A 23,582-nucleotide genomic window follows, 5' to 3' on the forward strand; every position below is an offset into this window, starting at 1 on the left:
GTTCCTGCATCCCTCGGGAGGAGTTTCACTTGTTTGCACAGACCAGTTTCTGGCATGCCGCAGCCCAGTGACAGTCCAAGGACCGGAGGTAAGAGCCACTTGTTCTTAACCCTTGAAAATTGTTGTATGCATAGACGTTGCTTAATGGTGTTTGATATTTACTATTTATTATTACATGACCTTCCATTCACTAAACGGAGTGTTAACATTGGGAATTTAAGATTTTTTTTTAAAGGCAACATTTTTGCATGGTATACAAAGGTTTTTTAGTTTTAAATATTTTTAACAATTACATAGTGGTTTTATATAACTATTTTATATTTATTTTAGAGGATTGTATACTGCCCAGAGCAATTTTCCATGAGATGGGTAGTCATATGTAATAAATTGATTTTTGTGTACAGCCCAATTCTACACATAAGGTTAGTATCTATGTTCAATGTACAAAAGCAGTCAGAATCTTCTCTCCATATAGCACTTGGAAAGGCATGCCTTTTCCTAGTGTTTATCAAATTTGACAAACTTTCTTTATCAGGATAAAAGAAAAGAGTGCAAAGGTTGGCTTGAAACTCAGCCTTAAAAAACTAAGATCGTGGTATCCAACCCCATCACTCCCTGCCAAATAGAAGGGGAAGAAATGGAAACAGTGACAGATTTTATTTTCTTGGCTTCCACGATCTCTGCAGCCACGACACCTGCAGCCATGAAATTAAAGCACACTTGCTCCTTGGGAGGAAAGCTATAGCAAACTTAGACAGCATAATAAAAAGCAGACACACCACCTTGCCAATAAATGTCCATTAAGTCAAAGCTATGGTTTTCCCAGATGTAATGAGAGTTGAACCATAAGGAAAGCTGAGCACCAAAATAACTGACACTTTTGAATTGTGGTGCTTACACTTCAAGATCAAAATCAGTCAACGCTAAAAGAAACCAACCCATTGTCCTTTGGAAGGACAAATTCATAAGTTGTAGCTCAAATATTTTGGCCACCAGATGAGAAGAGAGAACTCATTGGAAAAAGACCCCAATGTTAAGCAAGATTGAAGGCAAAAGGAGAAGACAGCAGAGGATGAGATGGCTTAGATCATGTCACGGACTCAACGATCATGAATTTGGGGAAACTTTGGATTTGGGGAAACTTTGGGAACCCTGAAAACATGAATTTGGGAAGACAGTGGAGGACAGGGGGGCACTGTATGCTGCGGTCCATGGGGTCACGAAGAATTGGATACAACTTATCGACTGAAGGTGGTGTGCCGACTTCAACACCCAGCCAGTTTTTCAAATCCAAACATCTTTAAAAATTGCCAAATTTGAGGGACATGGCACCGCATAGCAGGCCCTGCAAAAGACTCAATCTCTCCCAAAAGAGAAGAGCGGGACAAGGTTCCCAACCCTAGGTAGGGATGGGCGGCAATCACCACAATAGTCCCGCCTAGTAGTAGTAGCAGCAGTGGTCCCCAAACTTAGCAACTTTTAAGACATGTGGACTTCAACTCCCAGAATTCTCCGGCCAGCTGTGGAAGATTTTGATCTTGAAGCTATGCTGGCCGGAGAATTCTGGGAGTTGAAGTCCACAAATCTTAAAGTTGCTAAGTTTGAACACCTCTGTAGTAGTGGATCGTTAGACCCCCCACAATCAGTTGCGCGCGCTTTCAGCCTCTTCCCACCTCCACCCCCTGCGCGCGCTAAAATACGCCTCGCGGGCCTCGAGCCTCACTCGCCTATCCCAGCATGCACCAGACCGGTAGCGTCTCCCTCGCTGCTCCTTTTCGTCGCTTCTATTTCCTCCGGTGGCCCACAATCCCACGCGGGCCGCCACCGCCGCCGCCGCTCACCCCCCTCTCCCCTCCGCCCCAAAGCCGCAAAATGGCGGACACAATGAGCCAGAATTGCCGCCGCCTCCTCCCCGCCGCCTGAGGTGGAATCCCGCCCGAGGGCACAGTCGCTTCGGCCCTTCGCCGGCCCAGCCTTCTCCTCCCGCCTTTCCCCTTCTCCTCCCGCTCGTAGGCTTAGTAGCCCTGCCCGACTCCGCTTCCCTCACCTTGGCCAGCGCGCAGGCCCCGCCGGCTCCCTTTCCCCGCGGAGGAGGAGGCGGCGGCGGCATGAAGCTGACGGACAACGTGCTGCGGAGCTTCCGCGTGGCCAAAGTGTTCCGCGAGAACTCGGACAAGATCAACTGCTTCGACTTCAGCCCGAATGGCGAGACGGTCATCTCCAGCAGCGACGATGACTCCATCGTGCTCTACGACTGCCAGGAGGGGAAGTGAGTGGCGATGTGGGGGGTGCGAGGAGCTTTTCGCGGAAAAAAGGCCTTTCTCGGGTTAGGGAAGGCGGGATAAAGACCCGAAGGAGAGAAGCGGCTTTTCTTTTCACCCAAAGAACGGGACTTTTGAGCTTTTTTTAGTTTTATTTTAAAAGCTTTATTAAATATATTTCAACATTAAACATATAGTTCCAATCATTACAGCGTTTCTGTATCAATGTCACTCACATTAACATATAGTTACTAACTATAGAGATTACTATACTATGTATTATATATACAATTAAATTATAGCAATATTTACGTACATATCCGTTTCTCTTTCTTTTTTATATATATCTTACATATTCTATATGCATTAGCTTTATGGCTGTCTTCCAACCAAATGTACCGTATATTCGAGATTTTATAGAATCCAGTTCTTCTCTGTCCTTTAACTCCATGGTTAACCTATCCATCTCTGCACATTCAAGTACCTTTCTTATTATCATTTGCTCAGAGGGGGCTCTTTTGAGCTTTTAATGGTTGGGGGGGAGAGATGTTACTTTTTTAGGTGGATGCTCAGGTGCATCTCTCAGTCTGCATTGCAGGAACAAGGTCTGAAAGTAGAAGAAACCAGGAACATTTTTTATCTTGCTCTGAAAAAGATGTGTGATAAGCCTAAATCAGGGGTTGGCAATCTTAAACACTCAAAAGAGCCATTTGGACCTATTTCCCACAGGAAAGAAAACACCAGGAGCGACAAAATCCTGTGCCTGACTTTTTTCTGAGCAGCCACAAAACTAGTATATGTAGTTGAATTAAACATTCTGTTTTCTTCTGAAACCTTTCTTTTCTTGGATTTAACCATGGTTGGCCATATGGGGGTTGAAAAGCTCAATAAATAATGTGCCGGGTGTTACACATTGGTGGTTGTGATGCATATTTTGAGCAACAGAGCCACAGCAGAGGGATGAAAGAGCCACACGCAGCTCCAGAGCCATGGGTTGCTGACCCTTGGCCTAAATTAAACATATGTTTTTAAAACTTTGTTCGTGTTCATATTCTGCTAAACTATGATTCTAACAATTCCCATTCTAACTCAGAATGTATATTTTTTAATATATGAAAGGCACCTCTGTTTAAAACTCCTGTCACAAACTATAGAATAGAATAGAATGAATGAGCTGGAAGGGACCTTGGAGGTCTTCTAGTCCAGCCCCCTGCTCAAGAAGGAGAACTATTGTTAAGTCAAGGACTATAACATAAGAAATAAGTTTTAAAAGCCGGAATATTATGGGTAGAGATGGGATCTTCTTCCTAGTTCACTAACCATCTCCAACATGGAATACCTCCATCTTCATCATTCATAATTTTAAAAATGGTCAAGGATAGAGGCTACCCCATAACATTAACGTGATACCAGAAAGGTGATATGTAATCATGCAAATCATGCAATGATGTCATATGGCTGCCAAATGTCTTGTTCACCATCTCCTGTATGTTATCTTTAAAGTACATAAATATGTAATTTGAGTCTAGGGGCCATCGGAAAGCAAAAATGAGGGGTGGGGGAGAAATGAGATTTGCAGTGGCTTTTATTGAGTCTTTCGGTTGCATAGACTTGTAAATAAATAAAAAACTATAAAATATCAATAAGTCTCCTGTGGCAGCATTCCAAAATCTCAAATCTAGGTTAGTACTGTACTCTTAAATTTCTCACCATTTCAAGAAGTGTTATTTATTCTGTATTTGTTTGTAAATTGCCTACTTAGTAAAATGGGCAGTGTACACATTTGATCATCAAATGTAGGCTGTGTCGGACAGTATTATACTGGAGGAGAACTCAGATAACAGTTTGCAAGAATATTTGTGGGTTTAGTGTGAATAGTTTGAGACACTATTCAATAATTATTTACCTTAGGGTTAATAGTAAAATATGAAATAGGCTTAACTATGAAAGATGCTTGGTGCTCTCTGAGCTTGGTTGTTTTCTTGCAGAAATTTCATTACCCAAAGTAAGTAAAATCATCAGTGCTTGTAAGGAATGGGGTTTGCTCTGAATTTATATTCTAGTGGCTTGCCCTGTGAGTGTTACTAGGAATGATCTTGGTGATTCTTTGTTTGGGATGTTTATTGTTAGCTTTTTTGACAGTTCCTTGATTGGAGTATTGTTTACTTGATTGGAGGTCTGGTATTAAACTTGGTATTAATCTATGCTCATCTGGGGGTTGGTTACTAGTGAGGTTGTGTTCTGGTCTTTATGTTTCCTTTTTGGCTTGTCTCTTTTAAAGAGTATGTAGATATTGTTTATTTCTATGTGCCTGTGGATGGCCATTTTGTCAAAAAGCCAGGCTTCCAGGAAACCATCCACTCCTTACCTGTTTTTGGAAATGATTCAAGAGGGAACACGAGAGAGAGAGAGAGAGAGATATGAGAGCAATATGAGAGATAGAAAGAGAGAGATAGGGAGGGAGAGAGATGAGAGAAAGAGAAAAGAGGGAGAGAGAGGGAAAGAGAGAGATACATGTTTCCCCACAGAAAAGAAAACACCCGGAGCCACAAAACCTGGGTAGGTGTGACTGGAGGGGTCATGTGACTTGGTGGGAGTGAATGACATGGAGATGGCCACACCCACCCAGGTTTTGTGGCTTCCATTGTTTTCTATGGGAAATTGGTCCAAATGGCTCTTTGAGTGTTTAAGGTTGCAGGCTCCTGGTCTAGGATGGTCACAGTTGAAACTGTGGTTTCCCAGTTGAAACTGTGGTTAAGTCTGTTCATAGGTTGTGAAATGATGGAGTTCTCATATCTTCTGACAGCTAATTGGTGTTCATGGATGTGTTCTGCTAGTCTTTCGGTATCCTAGTTTTAGGTAAGGAAATGTCTGCAAGAAAACAGCCAAACGCAGAAGCACCAAGAACTCATTTCAACTCTGAGCTACAAATATCCTTTATGACCTTACTTAATTTAGTAATCACATCAGGCAATTACTTATTTGCTAAGTGACCATACTTTCACTACTGTGAACCAATAAAAATGAAATTGTAGCTGTGATTACTTCAAGAACTGTTCTGTATTTATTTTTCTGTATAGTTGGAACTCAATGATTTGGGGATCATTATTGCAAATGCAGTTTCATAGCAGTGGATTTTAATGAAGTGGATAGTGAAGTTGGAGATAGATATTGTCTGTTTTTTTATAATTAAGCATACAGTTTATATATAAACTATCAGTGTTATCTTGTCCCAAATCCAAAACTTTATCTGTCAGCAAAGTATTTGACCTTCACACTTGCCAGGCATTCTTCAATTTTTAAGCATGAGGCTGACCTTCTCAGTTCCTTAAGTAACAATAAGCAAATTTGTTAAATCTTCAAACTGGTAATGAATTGCTAATTCTTATTTAGATAGGTACTGTATGTCTCAAGTTATTGACAATTACTGTAGTTTGAATGCAGTTTAACATATACAACAAAAAGGAGACCGATATCAGGGAAAATATCCAGAAATCTTTTATTGGTTAACTTTCAAGATTTCATGACCCTTTTACTAACTTAGATGACTTAGAATCTAAAACAATGGGAGTAGTGGGATGTGAGCGTTGTTTTTGCTGCACCAGCTTGTACTCTTAAATGGGGTTTTGGATAGCTTGCAGAGAAACTATGTGTTTTTCACTTTTCAGCCAAGAAAAATAGCTTTACTTCAGCTACTTTTCTGGTAACAGGAACAAATATTTCTTGCCAGGCACTAACATCCACACAATTCCTATCACTTTGATCTTCCAAAAAGCTTTAAAGTACTGGCTTTTCTCCCAAGCATCGGGATGGGGTAAGGCTGGAGCCCAGTGATTCTGACTGTTTATGTATTAGGGAGTGTTGCTTAGAGCGCCAGGAGTTGTTTTGTGGGTGCTGGTTTTCATTGCTTCTTTTATCTTTTTATTGCTGTTGGAATGAGTTGCCCACAGTTATTGCTGTTGGGAGAAGCAACCATATGCCTCATAAATACATAAATATCATCTTAGAACTGAAACCTTTTGCAAACAGTATCAATACTAACCACATTGTCATTCCTCTCCATTGTCACTGTTAAAATTGCGTCCTGTTTCATTTATTTACGTTTCTTATTTCTAAACTGCTCATCTCTCTCAAAGACGGGCTTCTTTGCTGTATGTCAGTCTAGGGAGCAACATAGGTTATAATTCAATAATAGTACTACCAATATGTTTAGAAATAAAATACAATTAGTCCTGGATTTTATTTCAAATTTAAAAGTTTAGTTAAATGTTATAATTAAAAGTGGCCAGCATTTTCCAAGTTAGACTATATCAAAGAGCTTGTTATAGTTCCCTAAATATTTGGATTAAAAAGAGGGGAGCTTCCAGCTCTTCTTCTAATTTGCTGAAAGCTAATCATAAAAAAACAACAGACTATTTTCATTTTGTTTTTGTTCTGTAGCACCTCCATGCCTTGCACGGTATTACATCTAGACTTAGAATTTTGACATGAAATAACTACATTTAAATTTTAAAAAATGCTAACAGTCATCTTGCAAAATTACAATACTGCTATTAACTGAAGTCTTGTTCAAACTAACTAAACCAAAAAGTAGTCTTCCTGTGGAAACTAAATATCACTAAATGTAAACATATCTTAGTTGTACATAGTAGAAATATAATGAAAATTCTGGTTGTCAACACACACATATATTGCTTATAATTATTCTATCTTATGAGTAAACATTGTGTACAAGTAGTCCTTCACTTACAGTCATTTGCTTACTTGAAGTAACTTATTTGAAGTTACAATAGTACTGAAAAAGTGACCTTATTTCTCATTTATAACTATCACAGCATCCCCACTGTCACATGATCAAAATTCAGGCACTTAGCAACAAGCATGTATTTATGACAGCTGTGCAGTCCTGTGGTCACCATTTGTAATCTTCCCAGCCAGGTTCCAACAACAAAGTCAGTGGGGAAAGCCAGATTCATTTAATGACTACATGCTTCACTTCAAAACTGCATTAACAAAAAAAGCCATAAATAAGGCAAAACTCATTTAACACCTGCCTTGATTAGCAATGGAAAGTTATGGTCATTAAGTCAAGAACTATCTGTATGGCAAAACGGAATTTCTCTATAATATTTTTTTTTCCTCCTTGGCAGGCCCAAGAGAACACTTTATAGTAAAAAATATGGAGTTGATCTCATCAGATACACTCATGCTGCCAACACAGTTGTATACAGTTCCAATAAAATAGATGGTAAGTGAGCCATTCTTCCTGATACTTGCCTTTGCATATTGGATGTTTAACAATAATAAGTATTGAAGATTTGAGAAGACTGATTTTGACTGAAAATAATAATTATTTTCATTGAAGCTGTTAATTGATAATGTAATGTTTCTTAATTTTGAATACTAATTTTAAAGCACTGTTTTAAGGTAGTTTCCTGATTAACTTTGAGTCAGAAATAAATCAGAATGAAATGCAAGCATACAGTAGCAATGTAATATCAGTTTTTAACTTTTTAAGAAGTTTCTCTATTCTTTGAACAATTAATAAAGTTTTTGTCAAGGAATAAATTGTACATTTAATGAGATGGCTTTTATTGTTTTAACTTGCAAACAAGAGAAACAGGCTACTTCTCTTTCCCGCTTCCTCCATTAGATGACAGTAAATTTTATACTTTATTAGAACAGTGCACATCAGTAAAAATGCAAATTGTTGTCCTTTATCAAAGCAATAAAAAATCCTGTTAAACATATCAATCTCCATAGACCCTCTTATCCATTTAAGCAACAGTTTTTCACTTACTTTTATCCTTTCAAAGTTTCTCTTAAAAAGCTTTGGGTTTCTGCAAGATCTTTTGCCTAATTCAGGAATGTCTTCATTTACTCTGGAGACTGTGTATGCCTTTCTTAGCAACCATAAACAACACACAAATGTCACTAAGGTCTAAAATCTGTTACATGTTCCTATAAAGTCTGAAATCACACAAAGTAAAAATTGTAACTTGAAAATCTCTGCATTTTGAAAATTTACACCTAGTTGGCATGTCTTTTTCTTTCAGGGCCTCCTTTTAATACGTTTCCTCCTGATTCTTTGGTAACAACTAGTTTTCCATGTCTTTTGTTTTTTCTAATTCTTTCAGAGACAGCAGTTTTACCTCTGGTTTATTGCTATCCTCAACTAATAAAATATTTGTTGGATTATTATTATTATTAAACAATTTGTATCCTGCTACAGTAATAAAACTGAATGGCTTACAAAATACAGGGAGTTATAAAATAAACATAGGCCAATTGAACCCAGACCTAATTCATAACTTCAGGGCCCAAAGACCCTCTGTAAAAAAAAAAACTTCATTTTTTTTCAGAAAGTGGGCAACGTTGGAGATGGAAAAAGCTCTATATAGAGGTCTTTCCAGAGGGCCAGTCCTCTGAAAAAACAAAGCTTCTGGGTTTCTTTCCCTAACTTAGCCCAAATAGGAGAGAAACAGCTGCTTCTGGAATGATTGGAAGTGCTGAGTCCAACTCTAGTGAGGAAAGTCCTGCAAGTATCTAGATGTCAAGGGATAAATGGCTTTATAGGTTCAAACTAGCACTTTAAATTGTACCTGATAGCTAATTGGAAACCATTTAGAGACTTAAAAAACAGATATAAGGTGTCCTGTAAGCACCTTAGTCACTTTATTTTGCATCAGTTGAAGCTTCCAGATTATCTGCAAAGGCGGCCCTATGTAGGACACAATGCAGCAGTCTAATAAGGGTGGTAATGAGGTCCTGTGCTATTGTAATCAGGTCTTTCTGTGCCATGTAAAGTCACAACTGCTGTACCAGCCAAAGATGGGCAAAGATCCTCGTGGCTGCAGTTTCCACCTGTGGATTAAACAAAAGAAAACAAATCCAGGAAGACTCTCAACTCATAGATCTCTTCCAGGGGCAATGCAACTCCATCCAGAGACAAAGAGTGTGTGTTGGAGTCCTAGAATATGAATAATATTGTAGCTCCATCTTGCTAGCATTTCTTTAGGTCTGTTCTCATTCATGTAGACCTACCCCGCTTCCAGGCACTGGAACAGAACTTTAACAATGTCTCCAGCCTGTCTCAGGATTGTGATGTATGCAATTAGATATCATTGGTGTATTCTCATGTCAGAAATGCAGGAATTAGAAAAGGAAATTAATGTTTTAAAAAGCCCAATAACCAGGCCATGTTAATGACAGAGAGGTTTCTGACCAGCAAGTCGGTCCCAGAGGGCACTGTAGAAGATGTATCATCACTTTAGTAGTGAATGTGTATTGAAGATGCCATATAGCTATTGGGTGGAGCATTTTAATACATTTTCCTGTATGTAACTCATTATTGTGCTTAATCTACATGCTTTGCTCTATATTACTATTACTTTCCTGTTTGTATCACAAATTTGTGAGTCTGAGAAGCAAGGTCCAATCTGGGTCGGTCCTGGGACCAAAGGTTTTGTCTTCTGAGCTTTTGGACATGTGGTAGAGCCCATCTTCAGGAAACTTCTCTGTAGCTAGAGAGCGATTTCCTGAAGATGGGCTCCAGCACAGGTTCAGAAGATTAAAATTCTGGTTATGGTGACCTACCAAAATTGGATCCTGCAACGTTACCCCTGGACACGTATATTCACCTTCATTCACTGAGAATCAATTTCATATGCTGCAAGATGATACAGGTGGAATAATCCTGATCAAATTCTTTCTTTGCTTTCCAAATGTTTGATGTTAAAAAAGTATTTTAGAAGAGCACCGTTATGTGTGGTGTGGTGTGGTATGTGTGATATGGTATGGTATGTTACTTACTGTATTTACTACATAGTAATGGTCATTTTTCTTATGAGGAAGCCTACAAAAACACAGATAAATTAATTTTCTTTTTTCCTGCTAGAAATTAGTGTGTCTGATTTATATCTTGAATGTGGACTATTCATATCATCCTGTATGAAGAATTCTCAATTTTTTAGCTTTTCTTCTGCTTACTGCACATTGCCTGGTTCCAGGCTGAGGTAGTAGTTTGTACAGTTTGAGGGTCTATGATACCACCCGGTACAGGAGATAACTGTACAGGCCACTGCCTTGCCTGGGGCAGAGCTTGACGACTACAAGAAGAGATTTCCTGCCCATGTTTGTTTGGTGCCAGGTAACCGTTGTTCTCTGGAAAGCACCAGCTTATCTCAAATGCTTGTATATGTTGCAGATTTCCTTGTAGCTCTTTTGTTTAGTGGAGAGTCAGCTCTTCAAACCTTTAGGTCTAATCTTGTTCATTCATGTTTCTCTGTAAAAACTATGTGCTGGAATAAATGCTTGCTGATTCATCGGAAAATCCTGGAGCAGATTATTTCCACAAAATAGAAAAAACTGCAGAAATATGAGCTTGCAGGCATAAATTGATATCATTTAGTTTATCTTTGAAGAAAGGAAATTTGACTTATTATCCTGTAGGAAACATATACTTAACCTGTTGTAGCTGACTTACATATACTTTGAGACTTGATCACCTACAGGTGAATTATTTTTTAAGAAAGTCCTATATTTATCAACCTTCCAATGCATTCAACCTATATTTAACAATTATCTACATTTAAATTAGTTAAGAAATGCTGCAATAAAATATTACACAATTCTCTTGATTTCAAAGTCATAGTTTATATATGCTACTAAATTATTTTCTTTTACGTGGTTTATCTGCTTTATAATATAAGGTGTAATCAGTGTTTCATATAAACATTTTTATAGCAATTCTGAGCTAGAGAGGAATTCTGGTTCTATATCTGTGACTATAGAAATACTGTATCTGTTTGAGCCAGATTCTTACAGAATGTTACACTGACCCTATTGTTTACACCTACAGTAGCTGATTGGATTTACATATATTGTTATGCCATGGTTTATTTTCACTGTGATTTTAATTGTGTTTAGTTCATATAAAATACCAAACCATATACCTGAATTCATACATAGCACTAAATCTTTGTATGCGTGGATGAACTAGGAACCGTGGTTCATGGCTGAATGTGTGTGAACTTAAACACGGTAGTTAATTCCATTATTAAAATGTGAGATGTGCAAGTAGGCTAATATTATTCACAAAAGTCTTACTCTAATAAGCAAGCTGCATTAGAGAGTACTTTTATATAATGTTTGCCTTGTTGATGTTTCCATACAGATACTATCAGATACCTTTCTCTTCATGACAATAAATACATTAGATACTTTCCAGGACATAGCAAGAGGTAAGATGAGTTGAGTATAGCTTGTACTTTTATATTGCATTAACTCAGTGGTGGGTTGCAGGCAGTACACCCTAGTACTGGCGTACTGGAGCCTGCCCAGAGCACCAGGTACTGTTCCAGTACAGTGCTCCGGAGGCCCGCCCGCCCATGGTCCTTACCTGTCTTTAAACTCTTCGGTGGTTACACGCATGGTGCGTACAGCACCTGCGCAACACTCTGCCAAGCAGCTGGAGTGTCGTGGAAGCATGACTGGACGGTAAGACGCATGCGCTGCGTGTGTTCATGTGGAGGATGCTGGGCCCATTGCAACCGTACCAATTGCAACGGGATCCAGAACCCACCACTGCTTTGACTATAGGAAGAATTAAACACTTAAGAGTCATTATAACTAATCCACAATAGATTTTGTTCTGTTTTTACTTATGTTGCCTAAATTTTCACCTTTTTTTGAAGAATAAAATATATATGGCATATATGATGCAGACTGCTTTGGCTTTATTTTTTTTCTTGTTCATTTCAGAGTTGTTGCTTTATCTATGTCTCCAGTGGATGATACCTTTATATCTGGCTCACTTGATAAGACTATCAGACTTTGGGATCTTCGGTCACCAAATTGTCAGGTAAACTTCTAAAGTCCACATGAAGTATGTTAATGTATTTCAAATATTGTGTAGGTTATAGACTTTATTTCCAGTGTAGTAGTAGATATGAACAATGCACACACATACACAGAACCTCAAGCCTAAGCCTGGCATGTTAAAAAGTACATTTAGTCTTAGGTGATTCTTAAGAAAAATAAACAGTTTTGAATAATAATAGTAATAACAAAAATTGAAAGGATTCAAACCAATGGCCAAAGTAAAGTACAATAAGTAACAATGGCTAGAGGAAAAGGGGAGGGGCTACCAAAATATCAATTGATCTATTCCTTTTAATTGTTTTTTGAAATTTTGTTGACTAAGCATATGTGTATTTATGTTTCTACTTTTGAATTTTTTTACCTGAATTTTTTAATAACCTAATAAAAAAGCCCAAACATTTCAGTACATTTCTAGATCACATCATTTTCAAGAAAAAGCCTTATTTCAGAAATGATTGTTTTGCATTTCTGTTAGAGATGCTATCACTTTATTTAAATAGATCTTTGTATTTTGATAAAAAGCAGTTGAATATATTAACTCAGCCTGAAATTTACTTTAATTGCATGGGTGTTGACTTTTTAATAGTGAAAATGAACATGTAAGCAAAAGGCTTCTTTTTCAACATTGGAAATACAAACATATGGCTCTAACTATTTTAGTAGTTTGGAGAATTAATATAGATCCACCATGGATGCTTCTAACAAATCATGACTTTAATTAATCATTGTTATTATTTAAATTTGCACATGCCCAACTCCCAATGATTCTGGGCAGCCCACAAGTACAACTATTCAAAACACAAAATGCAGTCAAGAGACAAGAATAAAAGATGACAAGGATGACAAGCGCCCAACAGAAATGAAAGTGACACAGACCTATACAACTCAAAGACTCAGATATACAGCACAGTCTTCAAATTCCTTTGAAGCACCAATAGGTGGGATCAGATTTTAGAGGGAAACTCATTCCAGAGGACATGTGCAGCAGCAGAGAAATGCTGCTTCCAGAGTCCCAGTAGCTCATTGCTTAATAGTCAATGGAACCTGGAGATTGAATAAGCCAAGTAAATAACTATGGAAGACAGACAGTCCCTGAAGTAATTTGGCCCAACACCAAAAAGGGCTTTATAGATCAGTGCCTTGAAGCAAACAGGCAACTAGTGCAGCTACAAAGGTATGTGTATGCGTGTGTTGTGTATGTGTGTGTTACAACATTTATAGAGCTGCTTATCTTACATTGAATTCTGGATGGCTTTATATGTATGTATATGTATTCAACCTCTAGGGTCTGATGCATCCACAAGGAAAACCTGTATGCTCATTTGATCCAGAGGGGCTGATTTTTGCAGCTGGGGTGAATTCTGAAATGGTGAAACTTTATGATCTTCGCTCCTTTGATAAGGTAAGTAGTATGTAATGTTTAAGTGCATCCTAAATATGGCATCTTTTTTTTAGATGAAATTCCTAGGATCGTAGAGTTAATATTCAAACATATAAAAGCAAAACATTAAACTCGGGATTTCTGGGAATTGAAGTATAAATAATTTTCAGTTATACTTGGCAAGTTTTGTGGCCTAAGAAAATGAAATTCCTTCCCAAGTCAGACACGGTCTGCCTGGTAAGGTATTTTTTGAAAAATGATCTGAACATGTGGAATAGTTTTGCTCCATGCCAACATCTGTCTTTCTTTTTTGAAGGGTCCATTTGCTACCTTTAAGATGCAATATGACCGAACCTGTGAGTGGACTGGCCTGAAGTTCAGCAATGATGGAAAACTTGTTCTTCTTTCAACTAATGGAGGGATCATACGGCTCATTGATGCCTTTAAAGGAGCAGTTCTTCATACATTTACAGTGAGGGACATTTCTATATCTCCACATAGGGTCTTCGTTTTGGATGTTCTTTAGAATTAAGACAAGATTTATGGAATATTGAGTTAGCATTGCAGTATAAGACACTTTTATTGCTGAAAATAAGGACATTTAATTCATCAGGTTATTTTTGCTGACCCCTTTTTATTAAGTGAAAATTGAGGTTTGATGGTGCATCCCATATGTAAAACTGAGCCATTAAGCTGGAATATCTGAGAGTAACTTCTTAACTGAAAGAGATCTACTGGAATAAAGAGTTGAAAAGATAATTGATAAAGGAAAAAGCACTTTATAAAATCACACTTTAGATTATGACTTAGCATCCTCTTATACTCTATTCCAGTGGTCTCCAACCTTGGCAACTTTAAGACTTGTGGACTTCAACTCCCAGAGTTCCTCAGCCAGCTTTGCTGGCTGAGGAACTCTGGGAGTTGAAGTCCACAGGTCTTAAAGTTGCCAAGGTTGGAGACCACTGCTCTATTCAATCCATGGAGTTAAAAAAAATATTATTCTAAATTTCACAATCATTCATAGCTACAAGTATACTCATTAATCATGACAGGAAGAAAAATCTCCTGTTCTGTGGTCCATTCTGGATTTTTAAATAGTCCAGAGATGGTAATAATTTTTCAGCTCTTCGATTTTTATATTTTTCTGGGGAAAATTATAGATGGTGTCCTTGTAATGCTATTCAGATTTTTTCCATCAATAAAGGCTTAATTTGAGAGATAATTTGGCATAGTAGTTAAGGCACTTGGCCTGAAACCAATAGAATATGAGTTCTAGGCCTCCCTTAGACATGAAAGCCAGCTGTATGACTTTGGACCAGTCATTGTCTCTCCCATCCAGCCAACCTCAAATGACTGTTGTTGTGGGAAAAAGAGGAGGCAAGAGTATTATGAACGCTTGCTGCCTTCAGTTGATCAATACAGAAAAATGGGCAGTATAAAATGGTGGTGGTGACCTCCTGAGTGATGCCTTTTTCATTCTGTTGTCAGCTGTAACCTCTTACACAAAGTTTCCATAGAGCCAGATCTTTCCAAGACTAATTGTAAATTTAGATTAACGGATAGCAATTGATTTTAAATAAATGTGTTTGATATTGTATAACGCCTTTTGAAGGAGATGGACAGTTAAGAAATATTTTGTGACTATTTTGTCCTAAGGCTGTTGAAGAATTAAATCTTCTAAAATAGGATAACCTTGTGATAGCATGGTTGCGTGTAGTATTTTAAGGAAAAGTTTGATTGATGAGCTCCATTATTGAATGAGAGCGTGGTTTTCTCCTTCACTGATGGTGAGCATTTTCCTTGGAGCTTTCAGCAGACTTTTTATCTGCTTCTCTCCTGAAATGGCAAGGACAATGGTTGGAAGGGGCTTGGGCACGTTGACATTGCAAACCATTTTTTGCTTGAATTACCTTAACTTTTCTGTTACAGTTTATGGTCACACTGTTTTATGTTATTGTTGTTCAGATGCTAAATTGTGTCCAACTCTACGCTAGCCCCTCCCCCCATCCTCTACTGATTTCAGAGTTTGCTCAAATTTATGTTCATCTTACTCTTTTTACAGGGATATAATAATAGCAAAGCTGTCACATTGGAAGCTTCCTTCACTCCAGATTCTCAATTTATAATGATTGGTAAGAGTTTGATTTCCTATGTATATATCAATGCAGCACCAATTATATAAAATAATTTCTGGGACATTTCCATAAAGCATCTAAGTAGTTTATATCTTTTGGGGAGGATTTTTTATACTTCATTTTTGCTATAATGTATTATTTTATTGCTGTTTACTTGAGATGCTTGATTAATCAGTCCTGATTCTGTTGATTCTGGTTGAAACTGCAGGATCAGAGGATGGGAAGATTCATGTCTGGAACGGAGAGACTGGAATGAAGGTAGCAGTGCTTGATGGGAAACACACAGGACCCATTACCTGTTTGCAATTCAACCCCAAGTTTATGACATTCGCCAGTGCATGCTCCAATATGGTAAGGAAACCTAAGTTGATTCACATTTCTAAGCAAATCAAGTCCTTCTGGATTGAGGGGATCTTGGTGTTTTCTGAGCTTGACTGTTTTCTTGCAGATGTTTCATTACCCAACATCTGCAAGGAAACAACCAAGCTCAGAGAGCACCAAGGATCCTCCTTTCAGACTTGACCTACAATTATTCTTGTATTGGTACCTTCAGGAATGATTGTACTTAAGTTAAAAAGATCAAGAGATTATTATCAATAATATATCACTACTTTTGTAATTCTTGTTAATTTTCTACATTATCTTGAAATTTTGAGACCATATTATTAATGATCTCACAAAATGGCTACCATGGAGAGCTTGTCTATTTGTAAAAAAGGCTTCAAATTCAAAACAATGCAACAACAACTTCCAGAGCAGGTATGGTTATTTCCAAAATATCTTTTTACCAGGAAGCAATCAGTTTTCCAGTAGTCCGTACACCCTTTGGCATGAGGCATCTAAGAGACAAGATAGTAATAATCAAATATCTGAAATAATGCTGAGGATGGAATGGGTTTATTCTATATTGACCCAGAAGGAAGGACCAGATCCAACAGGTTAAAATTAAAGAAAGAACTGTGGGTACGCTAAATGACAGAAAGGACTTTCTGATTGTACAACATGTTAGCCAGTGAAACAGGCAAACATATAATATGGTAAGATCTCCTTTGCTCAAGGTTTTCTGTACAAGGTTTGTCAGAGAACTTCTAACAGATCTGTGCTGGACAGGGCCTGGAATAGATGATCTCTATTGTCACGTACAGCCTTATAATTCCATGGGTAATAACGGTATGGACAACCATGAGATAGTGGGAAAGTTTAGAAAACTATGTAGTCAGCATCCATATTTGAAAGCCCAGATACACTGCCCGTATTCTACTTAATAGCCCTGATCTTTTTTCCAGGCAGACATTTTCAAACAAAGCCACTAGGCTGCAGTCATTTTTATTTTCCGAAAATTCCTGTTAGGCATATGTGCTGGTTGAAGTCATTACTGCAACTAGAAGTGGATCTGGAGAAGTGGTAAAATGGTGCTCATGGGATATCATTCTGCTACTTTGTTTTACATATGTTACCAAAATGCTGTTTCTCCAATATTTAAAAAAGAAGCAATACGATAGCTCCATTTTTCTCACTATCACAAATGAATGTGTTATTTCTGTAAGGAAGACACCCACCCACACCCAAGTCATACCCAGGTTAGACAATGGAAAATTATTTCTGTATACTTGGATGACTCTCTGGGTAGGCAGAAAAATATTTGTTAAATCGGCGGAAGGAAAAGCAGAGGCGTCTGAGGTAACTGTAAGAAACTTTTTATTACAGGCAAGAACAGTAACTGTTGGTAGACCGGCACCTCTCCTCCGTCTGACAGCTTTTTATATGGAGCTGTCAGACGGACGAGCCAATAGCCTCTCGTATGACAGCCCGGCAACTCGCAGGCCCGCCTGATTGGCTAAGGCACGCCTGGCTGCTGCCGAGCTGTCATTCGTAAGTCCAAGGACTTACGAGGCTATTACAATATTTATTTTTCTATTTAAGTAAATATTTTTAAACAGTGGTAAAACATACTTCAGATGATGACTATTCAGAGGCACAGTCTTCCTTTAGTGTTAATTAAAAGCCCTGGTTATATCAAAGGGTATCATTTTAAGAATCCCATTGGCCTATGCCAGTCAGGTAATGTGGATTGGAATAATTGAAATAGAAAATATTTGGCACTCAGGTTGATTTAAATAAACACCTTTCATTTTATCCTACATATATGCATCCTGGTTTCTGTATTATACAAATTGTTATACTGAATTTGATTTTGTGTTGATCTTCTCCCAACACTTATTTAATAAAAACTAAAATAATTTATTTTAAAATATATTTCAGTTATATTAATGGATCACTTACATTCAGAATGTAATAGTGGTGTTAATGATAAAGATACTGTATGTATGTATGTATGTATGTATGTATGTGTATATGTATATGTATGTATGTATGTATGTATGTATGTATGTATGTATGTATATATATATATATATATATATATATATATATATATATATATATATATATATATGCATAACATTCTTCTAGCCTGTTTTTCCTCTGCCAAAAAGTTGCATTTACGAATATTCTGCGTTACTGTAGTAATAGTAGTAGCTGAAAAATGTGTAGTGCGTTGTTTTAATCTTAGTATCACATTAAATCAATCACATTGTAGTATCAGAAAAGTCAGAGTGTTAAAGACCGTCAGTGTTACTTGGGAACATATGAAGGTTCTGACAAAAAGAGTATCACAGTTTAGAAACTGAATTTCTAAAGGGCCATGAATGCTGGTTGCCCACCAGTGTAACTCCTACAGCCTTGCCAGCAGGAAGTACTAGCAACTAGGGTTAGCTCTCTGATGCTACTTCCCTATTACTGGTGGAGTAGAAAAATATTGTGTCTGCACAGCCGCTGCATAATCATTTGGATAGCTGTTAAATAAAGGGCATAGGTGGCCATCACAATATAGCCAGGATTGCCTGCTGATGCAGTATGTCAGTTTTTGGCATTGTTTTAAGACAAACCTTCTTGAACATTAATATTATCCTCTGTTCTTTATTCAGGCTTTTTGGTTGCCAACTATAGATGACTAATCTGAATTCATCACTTCCAATGGACAGTGTCCATACTGTATTGAAAGCAATGCAGTATTTATAAAGACAACAGTGGAAGTATTGGAATTGGGTCAGTTGGAGATGAATATTCCCACCAAGCACATTCTACCTGTATCTCCTTTTGTCAAGCTCTTTCCTGCACCTCCTACAAAGGATTTCTTCACATGGCTAGTTCCTGTTCACAGAGCAGTTCCTGTTCTGACCATCTCTTCCAACATCAAATTGAAGCAGAACTATTACAGCTGAAATCAACTAGCAGCTTTGCTTCGGAAAGAATTTTGCCAGTCCTTTATCTTTGTAGCTGACTTGTAAACTCCCAGGATTTTGGACTCGGTTAAAAGTATACTTTCTAACATATTCTGTCCCATTTGAAATATCAGCAGTATCCATGCTGTTTGCTATTGTGCTATATAATTACCTTTGTGCCATACATACATTCACACATACATTTATACAGAGAGAGACAGATCGATATTAATTGCTAAGGGGACATTGTTTTAAGATGTTTAGCCTTAAGTGCTCCAACAGATTCTGAATCTTTAGAAAATGATACTGATCCTCTTTGTCATGGGCAGCTTCTAACATGAACAGATAATTGGGGTATTTGGGTAGAAAGCCAAGCAATACAGAAGTCTCAGCAGGGCTGGATGGAAATGCACTTCCTTCAGATTTTTATAAATAACAGGGAAGGGTAGAAGAATGTGAAAGGGTCACTATTGTTTTTTTACTAGCAGGTATTAAAAAAATAGTAATATTGGACCAACACAGTATTCTGGAATGGGTGTTAGTGTACTTGTCTTTCTGAGAGCATTCCAAGTTTCTATTCTTCCAAGTACAAACTTACATTCCACTCTTCACAATGTAAGTAGTACAACTCCACCTACACAGGGGATCTCCATTCATTAAGCACTGGGATATTCTGTACATGAAAATTAGTCTTTTTCACTAGGGGTTGGATGAAATTGTATAACTACCAGCTGATCTCATTTTTATTTCTACTGGTAATTATACAATTTCATCTAAGCCCATTTTTATTCCCTGCAGTAGAATGAAGGGGCCCATTTTAACTTTCTCTAAGCATCCTTTCCAAGGCAGCAGGAAATTTAAATTCATGTTCTTTTAACTTACTATGATTTTGATTTTATACTATTGATACTGCATTTCCCATACATGTTAATGGTGCTGTATCAGCTACCATAATCTTCAGCACCCGATAACAATCTGTACACTTAAAAAACTGCATTTCATAGAAGCATAATTGTAATGCTTCATGCTCTAGGTTTCTTAATATTAAGATGCTGCTGTCTTTTCCATTCATCAGAACATTTGGATAATATCAGCACCTTTATTTAGTACATTTGGCTTTGTTCAGAAGTGTTCCTATTCTATGGAGATGTTTGCATTATTGGTATTGTACTAAACCCTCCATGGAGTTGAGAGGCATGAGTCAGCCTGAGCAATATGATCAGGGAAGTTTGTTTTGGCAAATAACAGAAGGGGAGGGGGAATCTCCTACCTGACATTAAGTTGACACTTGGATTCAAATTTAAACTGGGGTTTGTGTTTATGCTCAACATCTTATATCCCACAGTAAGATTTTTTCATTAGCCAGCCAGCATCGAATAATACAGATAACTCCAGTTTAGGGAATTACTGTAGATACATCAATGTTCTACCTCTTGGCTTCTTTGTGAAAGATTTTGCAGGCCAATGAGCAGCAATTTTGGGACACAGGGCAGGATTGTTGTTCACAGTGCCCTTTATGACAATTAATTGCACAATACACTATAAATATATTCTTTTTTATGGCCAGTTTTTACTAGATATCATTTAATTAACTTTAGACCTGTTCATAATTTTAGCATCATTTCTTCAGTAACACAAATCAATAGAAATGTCTTTTTAAGAAATGAATACACTTTTGAATACACTGCCCTTGACCTTGAACTGGTTTTTTTAACTGAGTAAAAGTTAATTTTTTACTGGGAATTGACTGTGGGATCGTTCTTTTTTATTTAGAAATGTTATCATTTGCAATGTATTCTGATTTCTTACATTATGCATTCTAATAACATACTGCATTTTTACATCTGTATTTGCAGCTTGAATATTTTTTATAAATATTTTCACTAAAAAATAAATTACAGTATTAGGTATAAGACAGGATTGCTCTCCTGTATAAATTGGGTTTTTTAAAATTCCTTTTTAAATTCATCTCTAAGCACACTCTTATGTCAAAATACATTGGTTGGCTATTTAACAGCTCAAGATAGTAAGATAAATATGTAATTGCATCCAACCCGTTTTCATATAATTGTAAACCATTTGGACGTTGAAAATGCAGTGTCATATTTTGACGAGCTTATGTATTTCCTTCTGTCTTAAATGTTTTTGGACAAAATACCACTTTGGGTGTTTTTTTTAGATGTCAAATTAGTATTAAGGGATTTAGCTAATATACACTATATTGCCAAAAGTATTCGCTCACTTGCCTTTACTCGCATATGAACTTACTGTGACATCCCATTCCTAATCCATAGGGTTCAATATGACATTGGTCCACCCTTTGCAGTTATAACAGCTTTACCTCTTCTGGGAAGGCTGTCCACAAAGTTCAGGAGTGTTTTTATGGGAATTTTTCACCATTCTTCCAGAAGGGCATTTGTGAGGTCACACTGATGTTGGACAAGTTTTTTTTTTTTTTTCATTTTCAGTCATTTATTTGACATTTATAGGCCGCCCTTTTCCCTGAGGGGACTCAGGGCGGCTTACAATTAATGGGAAGGGAGTGCAAGACAAAACACAAGAAAAAAAATGTGAATAAAAAAATAAACCAATAAAACACAACATTCATTCAACATTCGGGTGGGGCGAGGTTAGGGTCTTATCCCCAGGCCTGATGGGATAGCCAGATCTTGAGGGCTGTGCGGAAGGTCTGGACGGTGGTGAGGGTGCGAATCTCCACGGGGAGATCGTTCCAAAGCATCGGAGCTGCAACTGAGAAGGCTCTCCTCCGCGTAGTCGCCAGTCGGCACTGACTGGCGGATGGAATTCGGAGGAGGCCTACTCTATGCGATCTGATGGGACGAAGGGAGGTAATTGGCAGAAGGCGGTCTCTCAAATAGTCAGATCCACTACCATGGAGGGCTTTATGAATGGTGAGTAGCACCTTGAAGCGCACCCGGAGATCAACAGGTAGCCAGCGCAGCTCACGGAGGATCGGTGTTATGTGGGCGAACCGTGGTGCGCCCACGATCACTCACGCGGCCGCATTCTGGACTAGCTGAAGTCGCCAGATGCTCTTCAAGGGCAGCCCCATGTAGAGCACATTGCAGTATTCCAGCCTAGAGATCACAAGGGCTCGAGTGACTGTTGTGAGGGCCTCCCGATTCAGGTAGGGCCGCAACTGGCGTACCAGGCGAACCTGGGCAAATGCCCCCCTGGTCACAGCTGACAAATGATGGTCAGTTTACGTGGCCTACCACTTCGTGGCTGTTGCTATCATTCCCAAACACTTCCATGTTCTTATAATACAGCTGACAGTTGACTGTGGAATATTTGGGAGCGAGGAAATTTCACGACTGGATTTGTTGCACAAGTTGCATCCTATCACTCCCACGCTGGAATTCACTGAGCTCCTGAGTGTGACTCATTCTTCCACAAATGTTTGTAAAAACAGTCTGCGTGCCTAGGTACTTGATTTTATACACCTGTGGCCATGGAGGTGATTGGAATACCTAATTCTGATTATTTGAATGGGTGAGCAAATACTTTTGGCAATATAGTGTACTTCCCAATTCCTCAAATATTCCCTGGAGTAAGTCTAGTGTAATTCTCTGTGCAGATTGCTCTAGTGATCCTCTCTTCCCTCTACTGTTTTGCCACTTTTCTGGTGGTTGTAATTGTAATATTCTCCTGTGTCTCCATTACAAGAGAGAAAGTAAAAGGAAAGCTTATCTCTCTTTTTTTCTTTTATCCTCCAATGCCCTTCCCAATTTGTTCAAAAGCATTTTCACAAAATAATCAAATAGCTTATCTTAAATTTACTTACATTAGTTTTTACCAAAAGTTTTAAAAAACCTTTTTTCCCTTTTGTAATTCAAAACGATTTTCACCAAGTCGAATTCTCTTATCCTGCTGCTCCAAAAATCTCTTAACTGTAAATTAATTACATCCAAGTGTTTAAGAAATTATTGCATCATGATTACGAGCTTGATTGAAATCCCTCCATTCCCAGCCACTCATGACTCAACTACAACTTTAGTTTCTGCAGTCTGTTCACGAAACGTACCAATCCAGAGTGCAAGTGGGCAATCTCGCAATCTCTCCTTTTTTCCTGAAAGCCTGCTGATTAGGATTTCTCTGGCCACCAATCTCTGCCGCAGTACCATCCCAGCTCCTTCAAGGATATTTAGTCCGCCATGAATTTCTCATAGCAAGAAGCATCAAGTCACCAAAATGGACTTTGTGCAAATGACCAAATTAAGGGAATTAGCATTGAAAGTAAAAATTATTGAATGTATTTGTCAATAACGACTATAATTTCCAATGCAAAAGAACAAGAGTGTCAGTCTTCAGCTTAGCAGTTAATTTCAAAAAGTCCACAATTGTTTGCATTTATACACTCCATAAAAAAAAATATTTCCTATATCTTAGATCTTCCCCTTCAAATCTTAGGTAATTAGGAATTAGCATATCAAATAATTGAAGCTATTCCATAATGATTATAGTCCTGTTTGGAGTTTTAAAAGAAGACAAGATTTATGTAAACATTTTGAGTCCTACAGCAGTAAAGTAGTGGCGCCCAAAATTTATTTCAAACCCTCTTAAAAAAATAAAATGTTGACAAAATTCTAATTGGCAGAAACAAGCTTTGTTCTGTTTT

The 23,582-nt window shown here is 37.8% G+C and overlaps 1 protein-coding gene across 1 annotated transcript; it reads left to right on the top strand.

Annotated features, from left to right (window-relative positions):
- The first annotated feature begins 1,793 nt into the window (after window positions 1-1,793).
- Window positions 1,794-20,860, top strand: WDR82 (WD repeat domain 82). Its single transcript, XM_032210809.1, has 9 exons — window positions 1,794-2,269; window positions 7,412-7,509; window positions 11,437-11,503; window positions 12,024-12,123; window positions 13,429-13,545; window positions 13,841-13,996; window positions 15,587-15,656; window positions 15,868-16,010; window positions 18,647-20,860. The coding sequence occupies exons 1-9, from the start codon at window positions 2,109-2,111 to the stop codon at window positions 18,674-18,676; spliced, it is 942 nt and encodes a 313-aa protein (XP_032066700.1). The 5' UTR covers window positions 1,794-2,108; the 3' UTR covers window positions 18,677-20,860.
- Window positions 20,861-23,582: the final 2,722 nt, after the last annotated feature.

The sequence above is a fragment of the Thamnophis elegans genome, chromosome 2, assembly GCF_009769535.1.
Source record: "Thamnophis elegans isolate rThaEle1 chromosome 2, rThaEle1.pri, whole genome shotgun sequence".
Taxonomy (NCBI): domain Eukaryota; kingdom Metazoa; phylum Chordata; class Lepidosauria; order Squamata; family Colubridae; genus Thamnophis; species Thamnophis elegans.